Source organism: Sporisorium graminicola, chromosome SGRAM_5, assembly GCF_005498985.1.
Source record: "Sporisorium graminicola strain CBS 10092 chromosome SGRAM_5, whole genome shotgun sequence".
NCBI classification, from domain to species: domain Eukaryota; kingdom Fungi; phylum Basidiomycota; class Ustilaginomycetes; order Ustilaginales; family Ustilaginaceae; genus Sporisorium; species Sporisorium graminicola.
This window is the reverse complement of record NC_043735.1, coordinates 237,741-259,178: the sequence shown is the minus strand read 5'-3', so window position 1 is coordinate 259,178 and position 21,438 is coordinate 237,741. Positions and strand designations below refer to the sequence as shown.

The following is a 21,438-nucleotide window of genomic DNA, read 5'->3' as shown; positions in this document are numbered from 1 at the left end:
CATGGTGATGGCGAAGATGTGATAAACCCTCAAGTCGGGGCGCGGGCTGGGGGGTGAGGCACAGTCATGTAAAATCAGGTTGGACGGTAAAAGTTTGAACTGTGACGGAGCAGGCTGGGCTGAATGAGCATCTGGAAGCTTTGGAAGTGATTGGATTCATGGATAACAAGCGTGCGTGACGGCGAAGACGGTGCAGAAGTGGCATCCACGGAGGCAGAAATGCAGTATGTGAAGTTCGATACATGCTGTGTTACAGTACAAATGGCTAAAGGAGCTGTTTGCTTCAGCCCCTGTTGTTTTGCTCGTCGATCGTAGACGCCGAAGAAGCAGATGCATTGATCTGGGAAGGTGTGCCCGCGTTGTTGCTGCTGCTCGCCAGAAGAGGTCCATAAAAGCTGCTCAGGCGCGCTGCTGCACTCAGCGGTCGTTTGCGCGCCGGTCGCAGATGAGCACCGCCCGTTGGTGACATGGCATGCAGCATCCACGGCTTGAAGGGTTCCGACGTCTTGCTGGGACTCGCGCCAGCGCTCGCCACTGCTGGAGCAGCACCCTGCGTGTCACTTTCATCCTCGGCGTCCTCCTGGATCGCGCCCGTCGTCGCTCCAAAGTAACCCACATCCATGATGCTGGGCGAGAACCCACTTCTCTTGCCCGCCACGCCAGGTGGCAGCTCGGATTCGGGTGTCGTCAGCCTTGGGGTCACTAAACGGAAAGTGCCCGATCCCGAAGTGGCCGCCTGGATCTGCGGGTTGCGATGATGGCTAGCAAACAGATGGTGCGCTTCCAGAGCAGAGGCACGGTTCAGTCGAGCCTCGGTCGACATGACTCGCGGCGAAGCCGAAGCCAAGGGACCTGCCAAGGACTTGGACCGCGCTGGTAAGACCGGAGCCTGATTCAATCGCATCGGCGACGTGCGTGCACTCGCACTGCTTCTTCGTTCTACCTGCGGCGATGCTGTTTGAATGACTTGCGTGCTTGGCCGTGCGGGCGACGCAGTCGCTTGTGTGGGACGAGAGGGCGTTGTAGGCGAGACCGCATCGGCCTGGAGGGCTCCAGGGCCGACTGCAAGCTCCAGTGGCGGCAAAGCATCGAATCGCAGCGACTTGGGTCGTGCGTCAGAGCCAGTCTTCTTTGCCAGTGCAGATCGAATTGCGTTCGCATCGACCGGAGAGGATGCCGTATTCAAGGCCAGTTCTGCGTCCGCGTTGGTTGCCGGCGAATCATGCCCAATTGGCGGCGTGAGCGGCGAGCCGTGACGGCTGACCTCTGCATCCGTGTCGCCGTCCGAGGCACCAATATGATAGGCACTCAGCGCCTGAGTCACGCTTTCGTCGGTACTCGAGCTGGGCACGGACGACATTTCGGCACTGTCTGGCGCTGTTGCCATGGCCTCTGCTGTAGTGGTGGCGGCGGCGGCGCCCGCTGCTGCTGATTCCGCATCGTCGCTGTCTTCAGGTGGGAAGACGCTGTCGTAGCATCGGTCACAGGCTCGTGCAGGTCGGTCCGGCTCGCCATCCTGGTAGCTAGGAATCAAAAACGACCGCTGCGAGCAGGTCCAACAGACCACTTGTCCACACAGCCGACAGTGGTGCTTGCGACGCCACATGCCAAAGGCCTCTTGACAGTTGCAGCACTTGTCTGCACGGTTGTCGGGCACCCATACGGGCGCATTGTAATCTTCCAACACGCGTAGCGGTGCCGGCGCTGCAAGAGACGCATTTGAAGCAAGTAGATTTGCTAACGACAGGTTGGTACCGCTGGTCGCGAACGAGGGGAAGGAAGGTGGCCGCATGAGCAGGTTGGGAAGCGAATCGACGCGCGAGCGACGCGGCGTTGGTTCGCGCTCTTGCGACACGGACCTCGAAGCGCTCGGCTCGACGAGCTGCTCTGACGGCACTACCGCCCTGTCCGGTCCTTGCCCGATCAGATTGGTGGCAGCGAGGTACGCTCCTAAGCTCTGCGTGCTAAGTCGTTTATTCGCTGCTTTCGACGGATCAACCTTGTACAGCGACCTTCGCCTCTCCCTCTTGGCCTCGATGCTGTCCTCTTCCGCCTTGAGCGTCCGACGCGCAGACATGTGGTCAGCACGAGCGTCGCGGATGCAATTGACCCAAGCTTCCTTGCTCGCCTGACTCTCGGCATACACGGCAAACGACTTGTCAGGTGTGCGGATCTCGAAACAGTGGCGAAGTCCTTGGTTGGTGTTGTTCTCGACGCTGACCACTGTGCAGTCTCGCAGCCAGAACTTGTCTCGAAACTGCAGCTGATGCCCTGCCAGCGAAAAAATGGCGCCCGCCAACGGAGTATAGGGTTCGGGCACCGATGCTAGCCGGGCACGCGGACCCGACGGCGCCGACATGCCTGGTGGTGTCAGCACAGACTCGATGGGCGAAGCAGGTCCTGATAGTGGCGAGACGATCGTTGGCGACTGAGGTGGCTCTAAGGTGCTAGCTCCGTAAAGACCACCACGCTGTGCGAGCATGGTCCAAGCTGCAGAGGCGGCTTCGATGCCACCCGAGATGGGGCTTGCATAGATGAGGCAGTCGGTAAAGAGGAAAAACTCGCGCGGTTGGACGTTGCGACGACACGTCTTCATGAGCGTGCCTCGCTTGATGAGTACCCTTCCCGGGGCCACGAGCGGTTCGGTGAGACCCTGGAGGCTCTTTTGCAAGCCGAGCATGGTGAGCACCATCTCGTGCTGTCGGACGTTTTCGTTAATGTAGGACGCCACCTGCTCGATCATGTGGCTGGCGCGCCGGAGATCAACGCAGTCTGGATGCGTTTCGGGCGTCGACTTGACGAGGTCGTCTACGAGCAGCTTGTAGCGCGGAATCCTCTGAACAATGGTGAGCAGATGAGCCTGAAAACCGAGACCGTAGCCAAAGGCATGTCGCACGCTTCCCGTGGTGGTGGTGATCTTCTCTTTGGCTGCACGCTTCTGGTCGGTGTCCTTGAGAAACTTGGCGAAGGCTTCGTTGGTCTTTTGCTCGGACTCGATGCGTTGAAGAGCGCTGCTGAAGTTCTTGACAAAGAGCGAGTACATTTTGAGGAAAGGAGCCAGGGTAGCGAGGATGTCGCCGATGCAATCAACGGCAGGATTCCATTCCATACCTGCGACGGGCTCTGCACGAATCTGATTGGCCAATGAGCCTTGGGCAAAGGGTGGCGAAGGAGCCATCTGCAGACGATCTTCCAACTGGCTGAGGAGCTCTCTACTGAGTTGGAGGATGTCGTAAAAGTTGGAAAAGATGTCGGCGACGGATTTGCGCGACAAGATGGGCGGTAATGCATTCTGTGAAGCGGTTGCCTTTCCCTTGCCGAGGCTGGCTAGCAGTGGCTGGTAGTATTCCTGGTCGATTAGGGTTAAGCTGGCAACAAAGGAACGTTCGGTGTCGAGGAGCTCCCTTGCGCTGCGTTGACGATGTGCCATGAGGATTGCCACATCGGCGGCCGGAACGGGAGCAGTGGCAGCGCGGCGAAGAAAGTAGCTCGGTCGCGAAGAGCCTGCAGTGATGGTGGACGTGGAGCTGGTAGCGCTGGGGCGTGAGCCGTGAGAGGAAGATGCCGTGGAGGAGGACGAGGCCGAGGCAGAATCTGTACGAGGAGGTGGATGGTCGCCGGTGGATGAGGCCTCGGAGCCAGTCGCGATCGAGACAGCACTGCCAAGGGAAATGGACGAGGTCGAGGGGTCGCCGCTGTCTGTGAAATTTGCTTCATCCTTGGCGTGCGGATAGCTGAAGGTTGCGCTGCGAGGGATGCGTTCGTAGCTCGACGCGCGTGATTTGAGTGGGAGAACACCCGGAGCGAGAAAGCCCTGAACGATTTCATCTTCAGGTAAGCTCTCGAAGCTCGAGACGCTGGCTACGCTGATGCGGTGGTTAATGCTGGACACCGATGGCAAAGAGGGGCGTCGGTGTGAGAGGGCTGCGCCCTGTGCACTCTGAGCTCGGACACGCCTTTGTAGCGGACGAGCAGATGCATGATTGTGGTTGCTGGAGCTGCTTGCGATCGAATCCGGAGGGGTGGGGCCTGCAGCGGTCCTGCTAGAGCTGGGGAAGGCAAAGTTACTTGCCTGACTGGGAAGAAGACCTAGCGCTGATGCAAGGCCGGGACTGAGCAGGTCGGCACAAGAGGTGAGCTGACCCTGAACATGACTTCCCGAGGAAGCATTGGATGCCACCGAGGACGGGCGAGACGATGCGAGCGTGGTGGCCGAAATAGGTCTGCTGGTTTGCGGGTTAATGCCAAAGTAATCGGCTGAGGACGCTGCAGAGGAATCGTCTGATACAATTGAGTGTCGTTGTTGCGACTGAGCGGACTGAGTGGATGCGGGATACGCCTTCGCGTGGGTAGCACGAGGCGGCGGCATCGAATCCGGCTCGTGAGGATCAGCGTAGTGCGATGTGGAAAAGGTCGGCAACCGTGTTTGAAGTGGAGACTTGGTGGGTGAGCCCGGGAGTGTTGGAAAGGAAATGGTCGAGTCGTGCCTTGGAATGGATGCCATGGTGATGGAGTACGATGACTGAGCCGGCTGGCCGCTCGGCTGTTTTGGGATAGGCTGTGCAGTCAAGATAAGAGTTGATCACAATTGAAAGAAACGGAGTGCATGCATGACGATAGCTAGCGTAGAATGGTTGCTGTGATGATTGTCAAGGTCGAGCGTGATGATCAGGCCATGCGTTTGCGTGCTCGAAGACGGGATATATGGATTGGCGGTGCGAACTTGATGCAGTATAGGGTATCGAGGCTGGTAGTCGAACGGCAAAATAAGGATGAATGCTAAAAGGGGATTGGTGGCGAGGAAAGGATGGTGTAGAGGAGAGCAAACGACTGAGCCTGTTGCCAAGTGAGTGAGTGAGCGAGTGAGTGAGAGGCGAGGTTGTTTCGTGTGTTGCTCTCAGTCGCTCTGTCTCACTCTCTCTCGCTCTTGCTTGGCCGACCCTCCAGGGGCTTTGAAAGTCTAAACAGCCGAGACTTTTTTTTTCGACTTTGAGCCAGCCAGCCAGCCAGCCAGCCGGTCGGTCGGTCAGTCGGTCAGCCCGAGGTGTTGGTCTCTAGACAGACGCGACCCAAGCCACAAAATGGGTGTTCCGACAACCAGTCAACCAGCCTGTCTACTTGGGCTCTCTCTGCCTGTTCGTTTTAGGATGCAGCACGGATGCAACATCGCATGAGCGCGTGAAGAACAAGCAAAAAATCAAGGCAGCTCAGCCCCACAATTCGAACGTAAGACACAAAAGGGGCTTCCGAGTGGAGATCGACATTGCAGAGTTTGCGAGATGAAAAACTGCCCCTGAGTCTAGTTCGAACCAGACTGGTCAGCTCGTCCAATAGCTACCCGAATTCGCGACCGTCAAGCGACCAACGTCGGCTCAAGTATCGTCCTCTCTTTCGACTTGTCCGACGGTCGGAAGAGCAACTGTCAGTAAGTATTTCAGAGCCGATAAGAGCAAAGAAGTTGAGAAAGCGGAGATGAAGCACACAAGAAGAAGGTGAGACTCACGCTAAGCGAGACGGCTGCAAAGTGCGGGTCGCAGGGTGCAGCATGCAGGTGCACTTCTACCAAACCATCTGACGGATCCCGTCTCAAGCCCCTCTCTTGCACGCCACCTCCCTCCGTCTTTACTACAAAGGCCTTCCATCTGTCGCCGGACCACGTCGTGATCATATCAACCGAGTCTCGGTATCCCTACATAGATGTCTTTCGACCGCGTTGATTACCTCTAGAGCGAGGAACCCTTACTCGTGCGCCTTGTCGAAGCAGTTCCCTGCTTCACAGCGTCCACCATCCTGCAACATGCTCTACCAGTCTGTCAAGCTATCTACAGCTGGTGAAACAGTTCGCGGAACGTACGTCAGTCTTGCAGAGGGGTGCTGCCAACAAACAAATCATAGCTTTAGCGTCAAGTTCCGTTGCTTCCTTTTGGGCTCTACGTTAGCGATCGGATCCCCGAATCCGGAAGAAATACAGGCGGTAGGGTCGTTAGTAGATCCGAGAAAGGGGCAAGCATAGATCAGAACCACATGCTCTGGTGATCCAGAAATCAGCACCCCTTTCTCTTGTCTCGGATGGTTGCTGCCATAGGGGAGGATTCGCGCTCTAGCAGGACCCTTTCGAGATTCATTTTTTCGTCGGTGTTAGAGCTCGCCCTCATCGACAACCAGCCTCGATCCGCACTCTAACAATGTTGTGTTTTGGCCCTCCACATTGCGAACGTCAGCATGAGCTTCGGCTTGACCTCGCATGCTCCCGCTGTCTGACAGCAGCTGCCAAGTTACGCCAGCATGAGCAAAGGCGAATCTGACGATGAGTCAGGCTTGAGCGTCATAGATATGCTCCTTGCTCGCTTCCGAGCATGGGCCAGCCTTTTGCACGAGCTGTTGTCGGTCGACTCGAACACGAATGCTCGTCCCTCCTTCCTCTTCTTCATCACATCCTGAGATCCAGTCATCCATCAACCAGCCGATTCACCATGGTAGCTACACGCAGACAAGCGTCCGGCCAGCAAGCGAACGCCAAGTCCGAAACTGCAGACACCAAGACTGGCGACAAGCGCGACAATGAGCAAGTCGCAGCCAAGGAGGAAGACACCTCTGAGGACCAACCCGAGCCCAAAAAGCCCAAGACGACCAACGCCATCTCGAACAGCAACGTAGACTCCATCCTCGAGGTGCAGCAGACCAAGCTCGAGTCGTTCGGCGATGCGCTAACCTGGCTGCATTCCGACGCCGCCTGGTCGCTTGCCCACCCGGATATCCCGGATGGCAAGGGCGAGACCGACACCGCGGCAGAAGGCGGCGACACCGTACGAACTCCTCCCGAGCCTTACGAGAATAAGCGGGAGGGCGCCGCCGACGCCGGCCACCTGTCGTACCCCAACTCAGACCTGACTGCTTTCCAGACGCTGCTATGCGCCATCTTGCTGAGCAAGCCCATTTCGCACCGCCTCGGCCTGCGCTCCATCGAGACGCTGCTTAACAAGCCGTACTACTTCCACACCGCGCAGGATCTGCTCGATGCGGGCAACGAAGGTAGGCGTGCCGCGCTGTGGGATGCGAGGACACAGCACAAGGAGAAGACCGCCGTGCAGCTGGGCAGTCTTGCTGAGGGCATCACTGCGCTCTGCGAGGAGGCGAAGGGTAAGGATGACGCGCGGGACACGTTGCGACCTATCCTCGACAAGGCGCTTGCGCAGACGGAGGACCAGGCAGACTCGTTCCAGGTCGCTGAGCAGGTGAAGGCTGTGCTCACTAAGCAGATCAACGGACTTGGCCCTGGTGGTGTCGACATCTTCCTGCGTCGCGTCCAGTCGCAGTGGCCTCAAGTGTTTCCGTATGCCGACGAAAGGGCTCTCTCCGCCGCAGTCAAGTTTGACCTCATCTCGCAGTCGGATCTGGAAAAAAGCCAGCAGCATGCTACAAAAAAGCTGGCCGAAAAGGTGGCTGAACACGTCGGATTCCCTTTGGACGAGGCAAAGGGAGAGGAAGAGGAAGCAGAGTGTGGTCGATGGTGGTTCGTACGCACATTGGACGTGCTCATCGGCCTTGATATCGAAAAGAAGATTGACGGGGCCGCAAAACAGGCGACTGGCGCCAAGTGAAGAACCTAGACCTCGTAAACTTCGTTGCAATACATTCATTTCGGTATCTCAACTCAATGAACGTAACCTCCAGACCACGTATCAGTGATCTCGCCGGGTCGCACAAAGCTTGAGCAGCTTGATTTGTGAAACGTTCAAACAGACAACGCACGCAGACCACGGTAATTAGCTCAATACGATTTTGGGATGACAACTCTGCTTTCCTGATCACATCAGTATCGGTTGCGGCTGCCGTTGTCGTAACGTCCGTCACGACGGTTGGGGCTGCGTTCTCTTCGGAATCCGCCATCGCCTCCTCTGTTAGGCGACCTTTCGCGATCGTGCCTTGGTCCAGTGGGCGGACGCGCACCACTACCGCCATTATTGTTGTTGTTGCTGTTGTAGCTTCCGGCACGCTGGTACCGCGACGACGACGGTGCGCTCGCAGAGCCACTGCGGTCGGTGCGGTCGTCGCCATTGTTGGAAGACGCTTTCGGGCCCGAAGAGGCGGTTGCAGACTGCATGTTGGGACTCATCGAGCTGTTCATAGGCGGACTCATGTTGCCCATGCCAGCACCCATCATGCCCATGCCTCCCATGCCCATGCTGTTCATCATCGCACCCACGTCCATGCCCGCGCCACCGGCGTTGCCCGCTTGGCCCGCCATGCTGGCCATCATTTGCTGCCACGCCATCTGCGGGTTCCAGTTTTGGTTGCCCCACCCCATGTTCTGATACATCTGAGCCATGGCATTCGGATCACCTCCCATGCCCATCATCATCGGGTTCATTGCCCATGCGTTGTTGCCGCCAAAGTTGCCGCCGGCGCCGCCGCCAGCGTTGTAGTTGTTGCCCATCGCATAGCGTCCACCTCCTCCACCCTGCTGCATGCCCATGCCGCCCATGGCCGAGTCCGGTTCATCGACCCTCTGCTGGCGTCGGATCTGCAGCGACTGCGGATCGTTCTTGGATTGTGCCCGCTTGACGTCGACCTCCTTGCCGTCAAACACGATTGGCCGAGTGTTGAGCACGTGCTGCAGCGCAGCGTCGTCCTGGTAAGTGAGAAAGCCGAATCCGCGCGGTTTGCCCGTCTCGCGATCCATCATGCAAGTGCATTCGGTCAGAGTGCCAAACTGCTCAAAGAACATCCGGAACGACGCTGGCGTCACCGAGGGGGGCAACCCGCCGACGAAGAGCTTCTGGCTATGGGCAGAGTAACCTCCTCCTCCTCCTCCTCCTCCACCGCCGCCGCCGCCGTAGTTGCCGTGGGTTTGACCGCTGTTCTGATGGTTGTTGTAGTTGTTGTCGCGCTGCGGACGCGGGATGGCTCGCTTGGGATCAATCACCTTTCCATCGAGATAGTGCTCGCGAACCATGACCGTGTTGACCGCTTTGGGATCGACAAAGTTGAGGAAAGCGAACCCTCGTGAACGGCCCGTCATGTTGTCGCGCATGATGGTGCAGTTACCGACCTCGCCGAACTGCGAGAAGTAGCGTCGCAGCGAATCTAGAAACAAAGAAAAGTAGGCGACGGTCAGTCTAGCGTCCAGCCCGGCAAGAATGCCCGAGATTTCGTCTTGTGTGCAGTAGGGGATAGCATCGAGTCAAGGAGGTTGATGTAATTACCTTCGGTAGTGTCCCAGTTCAGCCCGCCGACAAACATTTTCCTGTTGTTTCAAGTGTCAAGCATTCGCCAGCAGTCGAGGTGTCATATCGCCCAACGTCGAGAGCGAGCCAGTCGGAAGAATGCGAGCATGGCGCAAAGAGGCAACGGATTTGGCATTCCATCATCAAGATGTGCGAATGAGTTGGAAACGACGACGATGACGAGATTGATGGCGAAGAGTGCAAATGCAGGATGTAGCAACGACGATGACGATGACGATGATGGTGACAATGACAGGGAGAAGAATAGAAAGTAGAGTGCCAAGTGTCAATGGACTGTCTAATGGTGATGACGAGGTGAGAGGAAGTGGCTGGAATATTGCGCTAGCGGCTAAGAGAGTCTATGACGAATGTTGTCTAGGTGATCGGTACGTATGGAACAAGCCTTCTCCCTTGCATGCAAAAGGGGCTATCTTGTTCCCTTGTATCTCTCTGCGCACCCTGGTCTCTTTTTTCAAAGGATTCGATATGGTCAGCGGACAGCAGACTGGGATTTTAACACTCACCCTTCTTCAGGCATCTCGTGAGGCATGACTGATCGATTGTCCAAGCCTTCGATGCCCTCAGCTCCACCGTTCTGTGCGTCGTTACGGCCGTCTGCTGCTTGCGCCTGGTACGAAGCGGACTGTTGATTGCCGGAAGCATCATTGTGACTGGCTGGCGTCAGGTCCCTCACATCACTGAGCGAGTGAGAAGTAGAGCTGGCCGCCGGCGGAGGGATGAAGCTTCCTTTGATCTGCAGACCCGTCTCAGCCGATTGCGCAGGAGCGGAAGATGACGACGACGATGGAGGAGGAATGAACGAGGCGCCAGAGCTAGAAGCCGGTGCGGGCTTTTCTTCCAACTTGTCGTTGCTGTCGGCTTTGTTGTTGTGATCCTCTTCTTCGTATCCGATGAGGTCCTGCTCGTCATTTGGTTGAGCGTAATCATCGCCGCCAGCGCCGGCGCCGAGACCCTCTCCCGAGCCATCTGCGCCGTAGAGATCAGCGTACAGATCGTCTGTGTCTTCGTTGCTTGCCATGATGTCAGCTCGAGCTGCCCGTTCACACGAGAGATTCGGTTTACGATGAATGTAAAGAGAGAAGACGAAGCAAAACGAAAGCAAAAGCAAAAGCAATTTGACTGCAAATTCAGCAGGCCCATGCTCAGGTCACGTGCGATTTCTAGGTCTAACAAATAAAACAAATCTCGGCGTTGGCAGCAAAGCCCTTCTACCGCTTTCAAACCTGATTCTTGCGCTCAAGCTGTATGTTAGGGTCAAGGATAGCAGCCACCATTTCATTGGAGCGTACAATTCAGCGGTTGCATGGGTCGAAGCTGGTGACAACGAAGAAATGGACTGGAAAGGTCTGGCGCCGGTGCGAAACGGCCGGTGTTGCCGGCCCGACTTTGGTGCGTGTGCGTTCCTGTATAAGTTCTTCTTTTGGTGTTCGGATGCTGAAAGCCCTCGCTCTCGCAGTCTTGATTCGCTCGGGCGTGCGTTCGTGCGGGAATCATTCGCATTGGCCGGGTTCACGCGCTTTTCTCCGACTTCTCCACACTTTGGAATTCGCTCGGTCTCGCAAAGCTGAGCTCGCTCTCCATCCTCTTCGTCACCACCACTTATAGTCATCCGCCTACCCCTTCGCTCTTCATCAGAGCCTTCGACAGTAGTGTGGCGAGCACTGCGATTGCTATTGCAATAATGACGATCCCCGTCCTGCCAACACGCGAGCTCGTCGTCGACCTGCTCGTTGGCGAACGAGAGGCGGTTTCGGACCAAGTCGTCGCTGTCTCGGCTTCACTCTGGGATGTTCTTCGCGCGTCTTCCTCGAGCTCGGTTGGCGCATCCACCTCCAAGCCGGCTTCATTGTCGCACAAGATCGCAATCAGCTTACGGCCATCGTCTGGACGCCAACTACGACTCTCCAACCTACCCGCTCTGGTCATATATGCCGTCAAAAGCACCCAAGAAGTTGCCGGATTCTGGCTCGAAGCTTCCAAGGGCGTCGCTTCCGCCTTGCGCTCATCCACTCGATCCTACCGCTCTGACCAACCCAGGCGCGTCTATGTCGAGCTTCACACGCCCGTCCAAGCCTCTCTCGTCTATCTGCAAGCGACGTCATTGACGAGCTACGATGCGGCCAACGAGAGCCAGGACGAGCTGGTGCGGCATCTGGATGGCAAAATCTTGCGCCAAGGGCAAGTCATCCGTCCACAGCTTGGAATGTCCGTCACACCTCTTCGAGTTGTCATGGTCGAGCCTTTGTTGCAGGTTGTCTTTACCGCAGACTCGGCAGAGGTGCTCCTTACGCTGCAAGAGGATGGCACAGAGGCGGACCTTCTAGACAACTCCATGATCTCGAGCGTAACCGAGGACTCCTTCTCCATCACATCAGCGAGCGACGCCGGGATTTCAGCACAAGAAGCATCCGATAGCCCCGACGAGCGCCAGGATGACGACGACGATCTCGAGATCGACGAACGCTTCTTAGCTCAGACCGTTTTGCAGGACTTTTCCAACCTCGACATCTCGATCGATCCATCCGCAGATGGCAGAGCAACAAGTGTCCTTTCGCGCCGCCCCAAGGAGACCAGTCGTGTCAAGCGCTGCAATCTCGAGCTGCTTCAAGACCCGTCTACGTTGGTGGCCGCCATCTCCCACTGGTTCACGCAGGCGTCCACCTCTTCCGAACCTTCCCCTCTCACCGGTGCTGCACATGACAACATCGACGAAGAGAACGTGGTGCTCGCCACCGAAAAGGAGATGGCCTCTCTCGGCGCGTTCAACGGAGACTGGCTCGCAGCCAGCGCTCAGGGTGACTCGGCGACGAGACTGGTGCGCATTCTATCCAGCAACGATCTACCTGCCACTACAGACGGTTCCGTGACCGTACATGTGTCTCCAATCCTCGCGCAAAATATCCTTGGCGACCAAGTCTTTTCCCCTTCCGCGCGCAGCGTCGTGCTTCGCGTGCTTGGATCGCGGCCATCGCCACAAGAGCAAGACGTCTCGGCCCTGGTCAGGTCGTGTCCCGTTCCCGTGCCTTTTGCAGAGAGCCTGCGCATCGCCCGTGTAGCCGGACCTTTGAGCGTAGATCGAGCCTATCAGGGCCTCTTTCTAGACGCTTTGCGCACCTTTTTCGAGGACCGCCGACGCATCTGTCGAAACGGCGACGTGATTGCTGTCGCCATTGAGGCCAGCAAGGCCCGTTTCGTCAGCAGAGAAGCCGAACAGGATGGCAACGCGGACTCTACGCCCGACGACATTCACGAGCTCCGACTTCCTTCGGGTCCGGGAGCAGCCAAGACGGCCACCGTCTACTTCAAGGTAACCGACCTGCGTTCCGAGCTCGTTGCACCAGACAGTGCAGCTGCGAGTCAGATCAAGGACGAGGCGATCCGCACGCTTGCATTGCAGTCACAGACTGGCGAGCTGGGATGCATTGTCGATCCCAACGTCACCAAGATGGTTCAGACGGGCGTCGAGCAGTGCCGAGTCGCCAACTGCGATCGCTGGCTCAGCGTCTCTTCGGATACGCCTAGCTTGCCCACCGAGCTGACGTCGACAGAGCTGCGCAATCTGGTCGCTCCGCTCGTCGCGCCCTCCAGTCCGTATGCAACGCTCTCGTCGCTCCTCACGGCGACCCTGCAGAGTAACGCAAGCAGATTCGGATTGCATCTCAGCGTGCTGCTCAAGGGCGCTCGTGGATGTGGCAAAAAGACGGTGGCGCGGTGGGTCGCCAAAGCTGCCGGTGTCCAACTGGTCGAACTGGACTGCTTTGATGTCATCTCCGACACCGACGTGCGCACCGAGGGCATCTTGCGTGCTCGCTTCCAAAAAGCGGCCGAGTGCGCACCCTGCATCTTTCTTCTCCGAAACATCGAAGCCCTCGCTAGAAAGAGCCAGGCTCTCGAGACAGGTCAGGAACCTCCTCTGGCCACAGCGTTGCAAAACTGTTTCGAAGAGCTGTGGAGTGTGGCAAAAGAGCAAGGTGCTGCTGGGCAGGCTGCGGTGCCCGTGGCGGTGTTTGGCACCACCAGCGACCCGGACAAGTGTCCCTCGGGCGTGCTGAGCTGCTTCAAGCATGACGTGAGCTTCAACGCACCTAACGAGGCTGAAAGGCGGGCGATGCTCGAGATCACGATGAAGGACTCGATTCTGGGACCGGACGTGGACCTCAAGAACCTTGCCACACAGACGGCAGCGCTAGTGGCTGCGGACCTGGTCAATCTCGCCTCGCGATCTAAATTGTCATCGATCAGCCGCGTTCGGAAAGCGCTTCCGGCTGCAGCCTCAGCCGTCTCGGATCGTGATCTGTTCCTAGCCGGACTCGCCATCACGGGGACTGACCTGGACGAGGCGCTGAACAAGGCGCGCTCGAGCTACTCGGAGTCGATCGGCGCGCCCAAGATCCCCAACGTTACTTGGGACGATGTCGGTGGGCTGGCATCCGTGAAATCGGACATCCTCGACACGATCCAGCTCCCGCTCGAGCATCCGGAACTGTTCAGCGATGGACTGAAGAAGCGATCGGGTATCTTACTCTACGGTCCGCCAGGAACGGGCAAGACGCTGCTGGCGAAGGCGGTGGCGACGTCGTGCTCGCTCAACTTTTTCTCAGTCAAAGGCCCCGAGCTACTCAACATGTACATCGGTGAATCGGAGGCCAACGTGCGCCGCGTCTTCCAGCGCGCAAGGGACGCTAAGCCGTGCGTTATCTTCTTTGACGAGCTCGACTCTGTGGCTCCAAAACGAGGCAACCAGGGTGACAGTGGCGGAGTAATGGACCGCATCGTCTCGCAACTTCTGGCGGAGCTCGACGGCATGGCAGGCTCGTCCGAAGGAAGCGACGTGTTCGTCATCGGCGCCACCAACCGCCCGGATCTGCTCGACCCGGCTCTGCTCCGACCAGGTCGCTTTGACCGCATGCTCTACCTCTCCGTCTCCGAAACGCACGCTGCGCAGCTCAACATCCTGCAGGCCCTCACGCGCAAGTTCAAGCTGGACCCCGATGTCGGCGACCTGAGCTGCATCGCCGAGCAGTGTCCGTTCAACCTGACGGGAGCTGATTTCTACGCACTGTGCTCCGACGCCATGCTCAAGGGCATGACGCGCAAAGCGTCCGAAGTAGACGAGCGGATTGCCGAGATCAATGCGACGCCCGGAAGCAAGTCGCACCCGCACCCGTTGACGGCGCAGTACTATTTGGCAGAGATGGCAAGTGCGGAGGAGATCGAAGTGAAGGTGAACCGGAGAGACTTTGAGATGGCGCTGCACGAGCTGACGCCGTCCGTAAGCGAGCAGGAGATGCAACACTACCGGGAAGTTCAGGCAAAGTTTTCGGCCCCGAAGAAGGAGGAGGAGAAGGTGAATGTCAATGGGGCTATGGACGACGCCGTGGACGAGGAACAGCTGTTGGCAGCGTTCAAAGCTGCTGCGGCCAACGGGGTCGGCGGAGGTGCGTCTAGACCGGATCTGAAGCAGCTACTTGCTAAAGCTGACACAAAAGATCAGGCTGACAACGAAGACGAGCAGGCAGCTGCCGAAGCCAGGCGTAGGGCCAAGGGTAAAGGCAAAGCCTAGCGATATAAAGCAATACTGCGTACCGGTAACCAATGGTTCAGATGCACTTCGTTAATCCTTGAAGCGTACAGCCGTGCGAGTGTGCGGAGCCGCTACTGAGTTAAGAGAAGGTTGAGCGATAGATCCATGTCGCCTTGCCTCGCTGCAAAGCGATGTTCGGCATACTAATCAGAATGCAAGCCACAAACAGATCAACACGAGACAGACACATACATACACGCGCATACTGAGCTTACACACCCAACGCGACCTGTCGAAAATGTCGAGAAGGAAACAGAGTAAGCGGACTCCGAGTTGGCGCCACATCGTTTGGCATTGTGTACCGAGAACTCGGGCTCTCCGTGGCGTCTCGCTGCTGGCGTTCATCATATGACAGCGCCGTCAAGGCGGGAACCGCGCTTTGAAAGCTGTGGCTGTGTTGAGGTCGAAGTGACATGTTGGATCCCTCGACCGAGCCGTCAAAGATGAGGTGGCAGCACGCGCCCCTTTATGGGCGTGGCGGCTTTTGCAGCACTGCGAGCGTACACCTCTACGAGGCAAGAGGAGCATGTCGAGCATCGAACATTGTATGGAAACGGCTGTATAGCAGCAAGCATGCGAATATATTGCGCTCAAGCTTGCCTGCGTGATTGCAGCGAATAACAACGCGCGCTGGCGCAGTTTTGCCAAGACCGATGAAGCTGGAAGTTTTCGCGAGGCGAGGCGCCCCGTAGCCGCGCTGTCAAGGATTGCTTAGCGCCAGCCAATCGAATGCGCTCGGCGACGCTTCGGGAAAGGAGCGGTAGCTACGCCGCGGCACTAGACACTTTGACAATCGCCTGCTGCAGACCAGGAGATGCACGTCGAATCGAACCGTTCAGACAGCCGGCGGAGGCTGATTCGCTTCGTAGGCTTCGAACGGTCGGTCAACTTTGCCTCCGACCGTGTGGATTTTTCAAAGATGGCTGTGTGTCGTTGAGAGCCCCTTGATACGACGGCAGAACGCTTTGCTGGCTATGTGATCCCAGATGCGTGCAGATCGGTACAGTCTGACCGGCGTCGTCAGGAGGGCGTTCGCGCGTAGGCTGGCTGGCAGAAAGCTGTGCTCGCGTGAGCGTCCATCTGGTCGCCGTCAAGGGGTCTTCCGTCGAATCGAGCACGAATTTCCGGCTCAATTTCGATGCCCCTTTTTGTCGATCGTCTTTTCGTCAATTTCCTTTTGACCCGTCAAAAAATGGCCGAAAGTCGAGAGGTGATAGTCAGGGCTTCTGCCGTGTTTTGAATCCTGATTTTCCTCGCCGGGTGCACCGACACAGGTAAAGTGCAGGGTCGAGCAGCTGGGCGCGCTGCGAACGAGATCCGACGCCCGCCCACGCTGCGCAGCACAACGAGCTTGTTTTTCATCTCGACCCTGCTTTCCCCCTTTTCCATCTCCGTTTCTCGTTTGCAATTCTGTTTCTCGCTTCGGCCGCCTAAGACCATAAACAAGCGTTCCGCCTGTCTCCCTTTTGCGTGGATGAACATTTCGAGCTAAGCCGTGGGACAGTCGCCATTCATGCGCAGCTGTAGAGGTGCACCAGCATCGTTTACAGTTCGTCTTCAGACGGGTCTCAGCCCTGCCTTTCTCTCACTTTCGCTTTCTCTCCGCGCATACTGCCCTTTTCGGCTCCACTAAGTGGAAGAGAGTTGCTGATGCGTCTGACTGCAACTAGGGCTGCCCCTTGCCTAACCCGCTCTGTTGCATCATCGATTGGCGCTTGGTGCTGCCAATGGTGCTGCCGCTGTTGCTGCTGCTGCTGTCGCCAGTTTGCTCACGCGCACACACGCACACCTCGGAAGCTGTTCTGCAGTGGAAGAGCGAACGTCGATACAATCCTTATCGACGTCGGGGTTTCGAGTGTAGATCTGGGAGCGCGACCTTGGCTCTGCCGAGAAGAGACGAGAGGATTGCTGCGTGAGTTTCGCTTTCGGTTGTCTGGCTTGGCTGGAGTTGGCGTTGGTTGGTCGCTACTTAGCGAGCCCTGAGCGTCTCTGTCACTCGCAGGCGCGCACACACACACGCGTGTCTTGACCATTCTGTATTGATTTAAAATATATTTTTAATATGCAATTATCCTCCCGAACCCTCTCTCTCCGCCTCGCCGCCTGAAAGTGCACTCCCCCCTCATCCATTTTACTGTGTCCATTGAACAGCAGCAGCAGCACCACTGCACATCAAAAATACCGCTAGCCCGGCTCGCCTGTGGGAACCAATCCACCCGACTGTCCGCATCGCTCTCTGAAGTGTCATTTTTCTTTTTGGACACACAACACACGCCGACCGCACCGCTCACTGGCCGACACCCTCTCTCCCCTCTCCCTCTCTCCCTCTCTCACTATGCCTCCCGACCCTTGAATTTTCTAAATCGTCTCGGCGCCATTTCATCGTTGCTGCTCCTCCCTTTCTGGCTTTGGCTTCGAGGCTTCCGCTCATCGCTGTCCTCCATAATTTCCTTTCCAACCTTCATCCACATTCACCACTAACGGCGCCGACTCTCATTCCATCTTCTTCAACCACCACCACCGCCACTCCGGCAACAGCAGTAGACTCCGTGCCCCCCCTCCCCCGAATCGCACCACTGCTTTGGTTCATTCTTCAATTACACTGGACTGGATCCCCAAATTACTCGTTCTCGCGCAGAATCGTCCTTCATCGCATCGTGATCTCCTCGTTCGCTCCTCTCGCATCTGCATCCTTTGGTTCCATCTATATCGCGACAGGCAGCGCGTCCATATTCGTCAACTCCTATGACGACCGGATCCTTTACCTTCTCCCATCGTCATTCCACTCGGTCGCCTCGTTCGCTCCTTTGATCTGATACTGCTTTCTTGGCTCGTCTCGGTCTCGCCCTCGGTTCATCTCGTTTGCACCGTCCCACTCATCCTCTCTTCTTCTCGACACCATCCGGTTCGTCTTTCATTTGGTACGATCCCTTCATCACTCGCCCCGACAAGCCAGGCGCTCGCTTTTCGCACGTTCCGCCGAGGTTATCCGTTTGTCCCACTCGATTCCGTTCGCTCTGTGGTGTCGCCAAGCTTCTTTCCCCTTCTCATTCCAGCCAAGATAGAGCTTCCGCGTACTTGATCGGGACCCATCATTTTCAACGCTTCGGTGGAAACAGCATCGCAGGCTCACTTATCGGGCTTCGCGCGATACGCTTTGCAGCCGTACCGCACTGGATCAAAGAGCGCTCTCCCCTTCGACCTTTGGACTCGCTGCTTGCTTGACCATCACGGACCATGGCTGCTTCCGCATCCCTGGCATTCAGATCAGTCCGAAAGCAGTCGATTTCGTCTTCGTCGTCGCCCGCCTTTGACCCTTCAGCGCTATCGGCAGCCACCATGCCTCTGTCGCCTTCTCCCTTGCCAGGCATGAACTCATCCGCTGTTTCCTCCGCAGCCTCCAGCTCGGCAGATGGCGGCATCGGCTCGTCCCTGATCGGGCCCGGTGGTGCCGCACTCATGGCCGGCGCTCCCGCTGCCGCCAACACCATCGCCAACAAGCAGGCTGTCGCCGGCTCTTCCCTCTACCAGGCCTGCCTCAATCTTCGCGATCGTCTCTACTCGGTGCCAGGCTTTGGCGAGGCGTATCTGGACGAGATGGCTGCCAATTCGGCTATATCGACTGCCTCTGCTTCCGATCCACTCTCTCCGACCGCGGGCAGCCCTACCTCACCAATAGGCGCACCCGCACGAAAATCGAGCAGCGATCCCGTGACACAGCTTTGGCAGTGCTTCCGTCTCGGCTCGCCCCTCTGCGCCCTCTTCAATACGATGAACCCGGAAGTCGAGTTGCCAGTCAACCCGGATGCAAACCGTTCCAACGCAAACGCCTGCAAAGCACAGGTCATGAAGTTCATCATTGCGCTCAAGGAGAAGCTCGGATGGGATCCCGACGACATTTTCACAGTCTCTCAACTCTACCTCAACGATACCAACGGGTTTGTCAAAGTGGTACGAACCATCAACCGTCTGCTCGATGTCTTTGAAGAGCGCGGTCTCCTCATCGAGACAAATCGCAAGAGCGACAACGATGATCTCGACCACCCCGCAGACGACCGTGCCAAAGTCATCCGAGAGCTTCTCACCACCGAGAGAAAGTACGTCCAGGATCTCGAAGTCATGCAAAACTACGCACGCGCCCTCGCACAGTACGACATACTACCTCCCGACACGCTCCACAACCTCTTTGGCAACCTCAACAAGCTCGTCGACGTGCAACGCCGCTTCCTCATCTGCGTCGAAGAAAATGTCCGCCGACCACCCGACGAGCAGCACTTTGGCCATGTTTTCATGACCATGGAAGACGATTTCACCGTCTACGAGCCCTTTTGCGCAAATTACAACCTCGCCTTGGACCTCATCAACCAGGAAGCGCACAACTTGGTCAGACTCAAAGGCATGCCCTTGGCGCAAGGCTGCTACCTCGATCCAGCCTACGAGCTACCTACCTTCATGATCAAGCCAGTGCAGCGCATCTGCAAGTACCCGTTGCTACTCGAGCAGCTGCTCAAAAAGACGCCCGAAGACGCGCCTCGCTATCAGGAGCTCGAAGATGGTCTCGAGGTCATGCGCAGGATCACGGACAAGGTCAACGAGACCAGCCGTCTTCAGGAAAACGCCCAGCTCGTCACGGAGCTCGAATGGCGTGTCGAAGACTGGAAGGGCCACAACATCAAGACGTTTGGTCTGTTGCTACTCTCGGACGTGTTCATGGTGGCAAAGAGCGACACCGAGAGGGAATATCACGTCTACCTGTTCGAAAAGATCTTGCTCTGCTGCAAAGAACTTGCGCCCGCTGCGCAGAAGAAGTCATCCAAGAACAACTCGCTCCTCAAGCAGAAAGGCGGGCCCGCATCGGCTGCCGGAGGCAAAAAGGCCAAGACGATGCTGCAGCTCAAAGGGCGTATCTTCATCAACAATGTGACCGGAGCCTTTGCCAACTCCAAGATGAGCAGCATTCTGGGCGCACCCAGCGGGCAACACGCTCTGCAAGTATGGTGGAGAGGTGACGTCGATCACGAATCTTTTGCGCTCAAGTGCAAAAACGAGGAGCAGCTCAAGCAGTGGCAAGCCGCCATCAACAAGCTCATCGACGAGGTCAACCTGCGACGACAGCAGGCCGCAGCGCAACACTATTCTCAGCAACAGCAGCAGCAGCAACAGCAACAGCAACACAGCATCAACATGGCCGGCGCCGGCGTACGACGCATCACGCAAACGACGTCGCACTTCCCACAGACGCCGCTGTCCGAAGTGGGCCCAGTGAATCCGTTCACCAATGCCATACTGCCGCCGTCAGGTCTTTCGCGCACCCAGAGCCAGGCGAGCTCGTATCGCTACGACGACGAGGATTCGGAGGGTGCGAGCTACTACGAGCCCACATCGGGACGTGCGACGCCTGCGCAGGGTCGGTACTCGCAACCAGGCTCCGAGGGGCGCGAACGCGGCAACTCTCTCGCTAGCAATGGCAACATCGACTTGAGACCTCGCGCACGCACCGAGGATCAGGATTCGAGCGTCATGGCGCAATGGCGGTCGCATTCGCCCGCTGTGCCGCCACCCATGCCTCGCGGGTTGAGCTATTCTTCGGGCGCAGATCAGCATCAGCATGCGTTGCGCAAAGCCAGCTCGTCGCGTCAACTTCGACAAGCTTCATCTAATGCACGAGCACCACGAGCCGGTGGCGTGGACGGCGGGGCTGTCGAGTATCTCGACGGGTCTTCGGATTCGGCATCGAGCGATATGAGGTATGGAGCAGGAGCAGGTCGGCCTCGCGGAGATTCGGTTGCTTCGAGCATGTCACGCACCACGTCGGATTCCGGGGCAGCGCATAGCCGATCGCGGTCGGCGTCGAATCCGCAGATGTATGTTTTGCCGCCGCATATGCAGGGTCCTGCGCCGCCGATGCCCAAAGTGACGTATGTCGGGGACATGAAGAATGGACACGGTGCGAGCGCGAGTTCTCCTACTTCGGGGACTGGGCCGTCGACGTCTGTGGCGGCAGCACCAGGAACAGCGGCCAATGGCGTGGACAAGCGGTTCTCTAGCTCATCGATCTCGACGTCTGAATCGGGCCAGTCGGGTCAATCACGCCCGCAGTCGTCGACCGCTGCTTCGTCGCCTGTCAACGTCAACGTCAACGGGTACAATGCGCCCAATGCGCCCTCGACGCTGCGCAATCAGCAATCAGGGCACGCTTACCGCTCTCAAACTGCTGCAACCGCCGCCACCGCCGCAGCCTCGTCCTCCGCCGTCAAGCTCAACGTTAATTTCCAAGACGACAGGTACGTCGTCGTCGTCCTCTCCACCACCACATTCAGCGCGCTGCTCGAAAAGGTGACCAAGAAGATCCGCCTCTGCAGCGGCAAGCTGGTCGAACACACGTTGCGCATGCGCTACATCGACGAGGACGGGGACGCCGTCTTGATCAGCGACGACGACGACGTCCAGATGGCCTTCGACAGTGCTCACGCTAGTGCCAGTGGCGAGGTCGAGCTTGTGGTCAACTGATAGGTGGAGGGGTTGTATTAGTATACAAGGTGATGCGGTGAATTCTTGCTTTTTCTTTTTCGACACAAGCCTGCGCGGCCAGACAGGTGTGACAGA

General features: G+C 57.5%; 5 protein-coding genes across 5 annotated transcripts; 3 read left to right on the top strand and 2 right to left on the bottom strand.

The window, feature by feature from the left end:
• Positions 1-283: 283 nt before the first annotated feature.
• On the bottom strand, positions 284-4,504 carry EX895_004836 (uncharacterized protein; the record flags this gene model as incomplete). The annotated part of the gene is made up of 1 exon (XM_029885430.1): positions 284-4,504. One exon carries the CDS (start codon positions 4,502-4,504, stop codon positions 284-286), a length of 4,221 nt encoding a protein of 1,406 aa, XP_029737996.1.
• Positions 4,505-6,473: 1,969 nt separating this feature from the next.
• On the top strand, positions 6,474-7,601 carry EX895_004835 (uncharacterized protein; the record flags this gene model as incomplete). The annotated part of the gene is made up of 1 exon (XM_029885429.1): positions 6,474-7,601. The coding sequence occupies one exon, from the start codon at positions 6,474-6,476 to the stop codon at positions 7,599-7,601; it is 1,128 nt and encodes a 375-aa protein (XP_029737995.1).
• Positions 7,602-7,813: 212 nt separating this feature from the next.
• Positions 7,814-10,266, bottom strand: EX895_004834 (uncharacterized protein; the record flags this gene model as incomplete). The annotated part of the gene is made up of 3 exons (XM_029885428.1): positions 7,814-9,087; positions 9,207-9,247; positions 9,752-10,266. The coding sequence occupies 3 exons, from the start codon at positions 10,264-10,266 to the stop codon at positions 7,814-7,816; spliced, it is 1,830 nt and encodes a 609-aa protein (XP_029737994.1).
• Positions 10,267-10,929: 663 nt separating this feature from the next.
• On the top strand, positions 10,930-14,811 carry EX895_004833 (uncharacterized protein; the record flags this gene model as incomplete). Its single annotated transcript, XM_029885427.1, has 1 exon — positions 10,930-14,811. One exon carries the CDS (start codon positions 10,930-10,932, stop codon positions 14,809-14,811), a length of 3,882 nt encoding a protein of 1,293 aa, XP_029737993.1.
• Positions 14,812-18,069: 3,258 nt separating this feature from the next.
• EX895_004832 (uncharacterized protein) lies at positions 18,070-21,342 on the top strand (the record flags this gene model as incomplete). The annotated part of the gene is made up of 1 exon (XM_029885426.1): positions 18,070-21,342. One exon carries the CDS (start codon positions 18,070-18,072, stop codon positions 21,340-21,342), a length of 3,273 nt encoding a protein of 1,090 aa, XP_029737992.1.
• Positions 21,343-21,438: the final 96 nt, after the last annotated feature.